Source organism: Glycine soja, chromosome 8 (genome assembly GCF_004193775.1).
Source record: "Glycine soja cultivar W05 chromosome 8, ASM419377v2, whole genome shotgun sequence".
Classification (NCBI taxonomy): domain Eukaryota; kingdom Viridiplantae; phylum Streptophyta; class Magnoliopsida; order Fabales; family Fabaceae; genus Glycine; species Glycine soja.
In genome coordinates, this window is record NC_041009.1 from 35,992,789 (window position 1) to 36,000,942 (window position 8,154).

At 31.8% G+C, this 8,154-nt stretch overlaps 1 protein-coding gene across 1 annotated transcript; it reads left to right on the forward strand.

The window, feature by feature from the left end:
• The first annotated feature begins 526 nt into the window (after positions 1-526).
• Positions 527-2,226, forward strand: LOC114423011 (protein HAIKU1-like). The gene is made up of 2 exons (XM_028389602.1): positions 527-678; positions 814-2,226. Exon 2 carries the CDS (start codon positions 869-871, stop codon positions 1,745-1,747), a length of 879 nt encoding a protein of 292 aa, XP_028245403.1. The 5' UTR covers positions 527-678; positions 814-868; the 3' UTR covers positions 1,748-2,226.
• Positions 2,227-8,154: the final 5,928 nt, after the last annotated feature.

The following is an 8,154-nucleotide window of genomic DNA, read 5'->3' on the forward strand; positions in this document are numbered from 1 at the left end:
AAAATTTATGTAACATAGACGGGATTAAGCATGCTGATTGGGCGGGAATTGAGTTTTGCAGAACTTATTAGCTTTAGTAATAAAAGATTTTTGTCCATCAATCATGTATACATTAAATATTAATATTATTAAATTCCTTTAATTATTTTTAGTTATTTTAATTTTTTTTTCAAACAAATAAATAAAACCATGTAGAATAATTATACGTTAATTATTGAATTAATATAATTAATTCTTAATTAATTTCATATTAATTTTATTTCTACATAAAATAAATAAATAAATACATAAAATAATTATATTTTTAAAAGATTTTTGTCCATCAATCATGTATACATTAAACATTAATTTTAAATACATCAAATTAAACAAAATCAAGATGTTCAGAGTTTAATTTTAAGTCAATTTCAAATTAAAAATAAAGATTCATACCAAACACTGAGATTTAACTCATTTCGAGCCCATTACACCATAGAATGAACAAGAAAAGTTACTCGTAAACTATTTAGTAGCAGATAGATAAGCTTCGCTTTCCATTCTTCAAAGTCTCATTATTACTATTAGACCCTCCGATAAGTTCCAATCTTTTTCGGTCTTTTCTCCACCGCACTGAAACCCGTCTTCATTTGATCCGGTGAGAGAGAGTTCCCCTTTGGTTGCGTGAATCTTCAGAAAAGGGTAAGTTCTCTGCTTTCTCTGGGGTTCATTCATTTGGGATGCTATTGCTATGATAAATATTCAATAATAACCATGACTGCCCAGTTTGACTTTTGAGGTTGATTTGTGTTTGTGTTTGATGGTGTCAATTTCCAGGTTGTCCTTGTAATATAATAGTTTGTGAATTGGAGTTTGTGTTTATAGCAAGAGAATGGATGAGTCAAAAAACAGGCATAATGATAATTTGGGTGTGAACAAAATGGGGAAAAACATTAGGAAGAGCCCATTACACCAGCCCAATTATGGCAACAACAACAACAGCAGCATGAATGGGGGTAGACAGCAACAGCAACAGCCTCAGCCTCAGGTTTACAACATAAGCAAGAATGATTTCAGGGATATTGTTCAGCAGCTTACAGGGTCTCCCTCTCAGTCTCAGGATCATCCTCAATCCAAACCTCCTCAGAATCAGAACAATTCCCCAAAACCTCAAAGTATGAGGTTGCAGAAAATTAGGCCTCCCCCTTTGCCCTATGTGAGGCCTCCATTGCACACCACCTTGCCAGCAGCTAGACCTGCTCACTTTAGACAACAACCATCACCAAACCCTAATAATATAGCTGAGTCACCAATCTCTGCCTACATGAGATACCTTGAACATTCAATTACAGATCCCACTTCAAGGGGTGCCCAATTTCAACCCCATCATCATCCAGCTTCTTCTGCTTTGCTTCCTAACCCTCCTATGTTGCCTTTGAATGCCACAAACCCTCTTCCTCCTCCTCCTGCTATAGCTGCTGTTCCTTCTCCACAACCAAATGGACCTCCTATTTTACCTTTACCTTCTCCAACCTCTCAGTTTCTCTTGCCTTCACCAAACGGCTACATGAGTTTCCTCTCCCCCCAGTATGGTTATCCACCACTGTTGTCCCCTGGCTTTCAGTTTCCATCTCCTTTTTCTCCCAATTTTCCTTTCTCACCATTTGCACAGTCAGGGATTTTAGGCCCTGGACCACAGCCTCCGCTTTCCCCGGGACTGTTTCCTTTGTCTCCTTCAGGCTTTTTCCCCATCACAAGTCCCAGGAGGTGAGTTCATCAATAAATAACCTTCTCATTTTTAGCCTCATGCTTCATTGGAGATCATGCTCCCCACTAACTAAACTGATCTTTGATCTCACAATCACAAAAGCTTTGTTCATTGGCATGTAAAGTAGAAGCAAGTTGTAAGATTGTAAGGTGTATTTTTTTACTGTTCAATTTCTTCATTTCCTGTAACTTTCTTTTTTCCTTTTGCTGATGACCATAATGGCTGCAATCCTTTTACTTTTACAAGTTTTATACATTAGCGTTATATTTAAGATCAGGAACTCAATTGGATGGTTGGGCAGGAGCTGTAAGATGGATGAATGGAGTGTAACATGAAAAGAAGAACTGAAGTAGGTTACAGACAATATTTGTTATGTAGGATAGGTGATGTTCTTTTGTAATATAATGGATTGCATGTTAAAATGCATAGTTAGTTTCCAAGTGATTTGCAATTTATAAAGATATCTGCTTCTTCAACATTTATTTTTTATTTCTCATGTCAAGTAGTTTCCTATTTTGTTAATGGCTGTTTTGGAAGATTTCGTAGTTGGCTTTATTTGAGGTGGCTCTAGAAAAGAAAAATTACAACATATTGATTTTGAGTAAAATGATAAAATAATTATATACAGGAATTATTTGTTAATGCTTTCCTCGTAGATTTCGTTATTTATAATGAATGACAACACCAAATTCATCGCAGCTGGGGAGAGAATATAATATAGCAACTTCATTGGTTCATTTGCGTTGAGTTTTATATTATAGCTATTGTTTTATGTGAAGAACTTGAAGTATATATATTACTAACACTAGTGCACTAGACAATTATTTTATCTTCTCATAACCATCCTTGTACCCTTGTTATATTTTCTCTAGTTTATTTTCCTGTTTTCAAGTTTACCTCACAATTTGCTAGTGTCATACATACTTAACTAGCTGCGAGCATGCTATACAGAGGGTGTCTGTATATTTCTAACTAGAATTTAAGAATTGCATTTTTTTGACAAATTTATAGGTTCCTCAATGCTGATGGTTTGCCTTGTTAGACTCTCCCATTAGTGACTTTGTAACAAGTTTTCTGCAGTATCTATACATAAATCAAACATGGCGATTTCTGATGTCTGTCTTGCATTACTGAGTTGTTTTGGATGGTTGTAAGGTCAAGTATAGGTTAGTCTGTTTGGATAAATTTCTCTATAAATGCTTATAAGATATAAAAATAAGAAAATAAGTTTCTTTCATAAGTCAAAATTAGCTTATATACTAGTTAAAATAAGCTTTTGGAGAAGCTAAAATCTGAGAGCTTCTATAATTTAGCACATACACGAGTTTATTTTAACTTGTGGGAAAAGTTTTTTTTTTTCCTTATTTTGTTTTCCTTTAAGTGTTTTTGGAGAAGTTTAGGCCACCTTATTTCTTATTTCTATTATGTGGTAGTCAATGTGCTAGTATTATTGTTAGGTTAAATTTGATCTGTGATATGCTCTGGTTCCCCTCTCACTTTGGAAATCAAATCATTTTAACATTTTGGAAATCAAAAAAGAGAAAAGAAATGAAAGTTTGGAAATCAAATAAATCATTTTAACAATTTGATACTGATAATCTTCGTGGTGATCTGAAGAAGATTCAGGTACTTTTATTTTTCTCCTCGCTTTAATCTGCTTTTGATCACCAATAGACTTTATTTTCAGGGGAGCATAAAAAGAATGGTGTCCCCTTTTTTTCATACTTAAGTTGCAGATGTCATTTTTGCTTTAAAAAAAAACAATTGTATCTGCAATTAGCATTGCAGTTCATTTTTTGAGGTATCTTAGAAATGTCTCACGTATACTAGTAGGTGGAACAGGTAAACACGACTCTTAGGTTATCTTTAACCGCGGGTTTCATCACCCTTTTTCACCTCTATTTTTTGAAAAAGTACCTGCTTATATATTAAAAGAGTGACTATATACAAATATGAGATTTGCTGATATAATCAAACCTAATTTTTCATTGGAATATATTAGCAATTTACACACAAAATTTAAGACCAGTACTCAGTCCATTTCTTTCTCTTCTCTCAAGAAGGTAAAATTCATTTGACTAAAATGTAATTTTTGTCTTCTTATTTTTCTAAATTCTTTAGTCTTCTTATTTTTATTCAGACATTTTGTTCTTTTTTAAAAAAAAATTAATTTTAATTTCCTATTTTTTAATTGAGACATTTTATCTCTCACTTATAAAAAATTTATAATTTTAGTTCATGTGACTAATGTCAAATGTTAATATGTATACTCCATTAACATTAACTTAAATGTGTCTATTAATTATGTGAAAAATGATATTTTAATTATTTAATGACTAATAAGCTTAATTTATAATAAAAAAAGATTTTAAAAAGTGCACAATCAACATCTGAAATTGATTATGAGAATTAAAATTGGGGATTTTTAAAAATTAAAGGATGGAATTTGTCAACTAAAAAATGGAAGGACTAAAATTGTCATTTTTTAAAAAGGGGTGCGAGACCAAATGTCTCAATTAAAAAATAAAAAAATTAAATCACATATTTAAGAAAATAGGATGATAGAAATTGTATTTTAGTCAATTCATAGTTACTTTCTTTTATTTTCTAACTTTCTTTAACTTTGGCAAATCCTCAAGCCTCGGCCTCAAGTTTACAACATAAGCAAAAATGAGTTCAGGAATATTGTTCAATAGCTTAGAGGGTCACCCTCTCAAGATCCTCAATCCAAACCCCCAAAACCTAAAAGTATGAGGTTGCAGAAAATTAGGCCTTTCCTTTTGTCCTATGAGAAACCTACATTGCCTGTTCCTTACAACAACACCTTGCCAACCATTAGATATGCTCAATTTAGACAACAACCATCTTGAAACCTTTTTCACCATCCCGGAACCTTTTTCAACTATAGTTGAGTCATCAATCTCTACTCACATGAGATACTTGTGATGCATAAAATAAGGTTGCACAAGGACAAATGTATATTATGTAGTAGTAATAGTAAACTAAAAGTTAAGATATCAAACCTAAACGACCAGTTATGTTCTCAAATGATTAATTATGTAAAATTAAGCAATTAAGGCTAAATTAAATAAAAAAATAGTTTTGGCCAATTGCTCAATTTAGTAAACAAGAATAAAAAATATGAGTTGATGTGAAAACAGTTACAATAAGAAACCTAGGATTGTGATTTCATACTCACCCCAATTTTCTCCAATCCTAATTCTAACAAAACCCAAAATATTGTTAATTTTTTATATTCCAAATTTTACTATTAACCTTTGGTCATGGTTTAGTAACATTGTGTTATCTAATCTGTTTGACAAGTGGCCTCAATAACTTAAGGGGGTGAATTAAGTTTCAAAATTTTCCCACTAACAAATTTTAACCCCCTTTTTTAAATGATATATGATAGGCTCAGAATGCAGAAGAAGAAGAAGAAGAAGAAGAAGAAGCAATCAATTTAATAATGTTCTTTTAAATGCGCAAGACAACGTAAATTGCAATAAAATAATTGAGATAATGGAAAAGAAAATTGCAAACTCGTTTTATCCTAGTTTGACCACTTCTCGTGTCTATGTCCAGTTCTCAAGCGGCACTTGAGATTTTCCACTATCTCTGTAAATCCTTTATAGACTTTGAACACACCTTAGGATCCCTCACCCTTGTGTTCAAGATTCTCACAAGTCAAGAGACAAACAATATGTTGATCACAACAATGTTTTTAGAATGTACAGAAGAATTTCTCTCTTTTAGAGATGATAATACAAATTGAAGATCTTAGAAGAATAGTCAATTGATTTACAAGTATTTGGCCAATAATTGTTTAGAGAACATTTAACAATTAAGTTCTCTTTTAAAATCTCTCTCTTACTTTTTAAAGTCAGACACACACACACAGTTATAAGATTCTGATAATCGATTACACATTTATATTTTTGAAGAGTCATAACTTTTCAAAGGTTTTTTTAAAATCTCTTCACTGGTAATCGATTACAGGATTATGGTAATCGATTACATAGATCAAAATTCAAACAGTTTTGTGCCGTTAGTAAAAAATATGTTCACAAACTCTTTGGTAATCAATTACACAGTCTGGTAATTGATTACCAGTTCAAAAATATCTTTTTGAACTGATTTAGCCTTTGATAAAAGAGTGTTTGATACTAAAGATGTTGAGGCCAAACTAAAGCAATCAAATTGAGATTCTTTAAACAAACTTACTATGTTCTTATCTTAGATTTACTTGATCTTGTTCGCTTGACCTTGAATTAATCTTGAAGCAATCTCTGTTTGCTTAATCTTGAATGTTTCTTGAAGCAATCTTGTTTGATTATACTTTGGCATCATCAAAAACCTGTATTCATACATTTACATAATCAATACTTAATTGATATGAGAAATATCATATTAGGTTCAAAACAAGGGTTATCAATTAATTAATCTACCAAATGGTCATTGTCATGCAATAGATTAAGATTCAGAGTGATCAATTTCAAATTAACATTAAAGAATAAAGAAGATTTAATTGATCAGAAAATATTGAGTGTTTCGTTAAAATAAATATGGGTAGAGTGTATAACTACATCACAATCCCAAACTAGGGAGACTAACCATTAACGACCATGATGAAACTAGAAATCTCAAAAAAGAACACAAACATACAAAAAAGAGAGGGAATCTTAGTCAAAAATGTCCCAATTGTGATCTTTATGTTCCTTCATAGAAAATAGACTCCCACACAATCCTTTTCTCTTTAAGAACTTTCAAGAATTTAAATAAACAAAATATCCTAAAAAGAGAAGTTTTCTTTCCTTATTTATAATATTTTGCGGAGACTCTCTTTCTATCTTTCCTTTATTAAAGAATCAATTATCTCTTGATCTTATCAATTAATTGTAGAAGCAAATGACTTTGGTGTTTTGATGATGATCATGATGATTTGATGCAAATGATGCAAATGCGCCATTCAAGTTTAAATTCAAGACAATAATTCAAGAATACAAGCCACAACATCAAGATGATCACTAGTATTTTAGGAAGGGAATTCCTAATTGATATAGCAAAAGGTTTGACCAAGTAATTTAAGTCAAAAAGTATTTTTCAAGAGATTTACTCTCTGGTAATCGATTACCAGAGGATGTAATCGATTACCAGTGGCCAAAAATGATTTACAACAGCTACTAAATATTTTGAATTCAAATTTTTAGACTGTGTAATTGATTACACAATATTGGTAATCGATTACCAGCAGTTAATAAATGTTTTAATTCAAATTTTAAAAGCTGTAATCGATTACACAAATCCTGTAATCGATTACCAAAGAAGATTTTCAGAAAATTATTTCTAAGAGTCACATCTTCTCAAATGGTTTTACATGACCACCAAAGGTCTATATATATGTGACTTAGAACACGAATTTGCTCAGAGTTTTTCAGAACAACAAGTGTTTATTCTCTCAAAGAGCAAAATCATTTTATCCTCTTAAGAATTCCTTGGCCAATACACTTGCAATTCAATAAGGAATCATTTGAGTGCTCAGATTGTAAAATCTATCTCTTTCAAGAGAGATTCATTCTTCTCTTCTTTCTAATTCTCTAAGGGATTAAGAGATCGAGGGTCTCTTGTTGTAAAAGAATTCTGAACACAAAGGAAGGATTGTCCTTGTATGTTCAGAACTTGTAAAAGGATTTTACAAGATAGTGGAACTCTCAAGCGGGTTGCTTGGGGACTGGACGTAGGCACAAGGGTGTGGCCGAACCAGTATAAATCTGAGTTTGCACTTTCTCTTCCCTTAAACTCTTTTATTTATTATTGTTTTATATTTATATTCAAATTGTTCTATTTGAATCATTATTTAAGAAGTTCATTGTTAAGGGAATTTGTAACTTGAATAGAAAGTGAAATAGAATTTTAATTGGGGAAATAGTTTGTAATATCTTAATTCAACCCCCCTTTTTAAGATATCTGAGGCCACTTGTCTAACATTAATTAGGATTTCAATCTAGTAGGTGATCCTTGTAATCTTTAAGTGATAGGTGCACAACACAAGCATACCATTGGCGTACAAAATTATTGCACTCATACAAAATTACCATGACCTTGGTCTTCTGATTGGCTCCAAAAATTCAAGTTTATTTTATCTATTTTTGAAATAAAGTCTCTTAAGCACCTGTCTTTCACAAACTTATATCAAACCTTGAGTTTTGTCAAATAAAATATACCAAAATACATGAATATGACATGAAAACTCACATAAAAATACAATCAAATATTAGTTTATCACCTTGAACATTCAATTACATGTACAGGTTCAAGGGCTGGTGCCCAAGTTCAACCCCATCCACCTTATTTTGCTTTGCTTCTTAACCCTCCTATATACCTTCAAGATTAAATGGTCTTGTTGTGCCTTT

Bases quoted from the DNA above. Each gene is read 5' to 3' on its own strand.
- LOC114423011 (XM_028389602.1), top strand. From the start codon at position 869: ATGGATGAGTCAAAAAACAGGCATAATGATAATTTGGGTGTGAACAAA.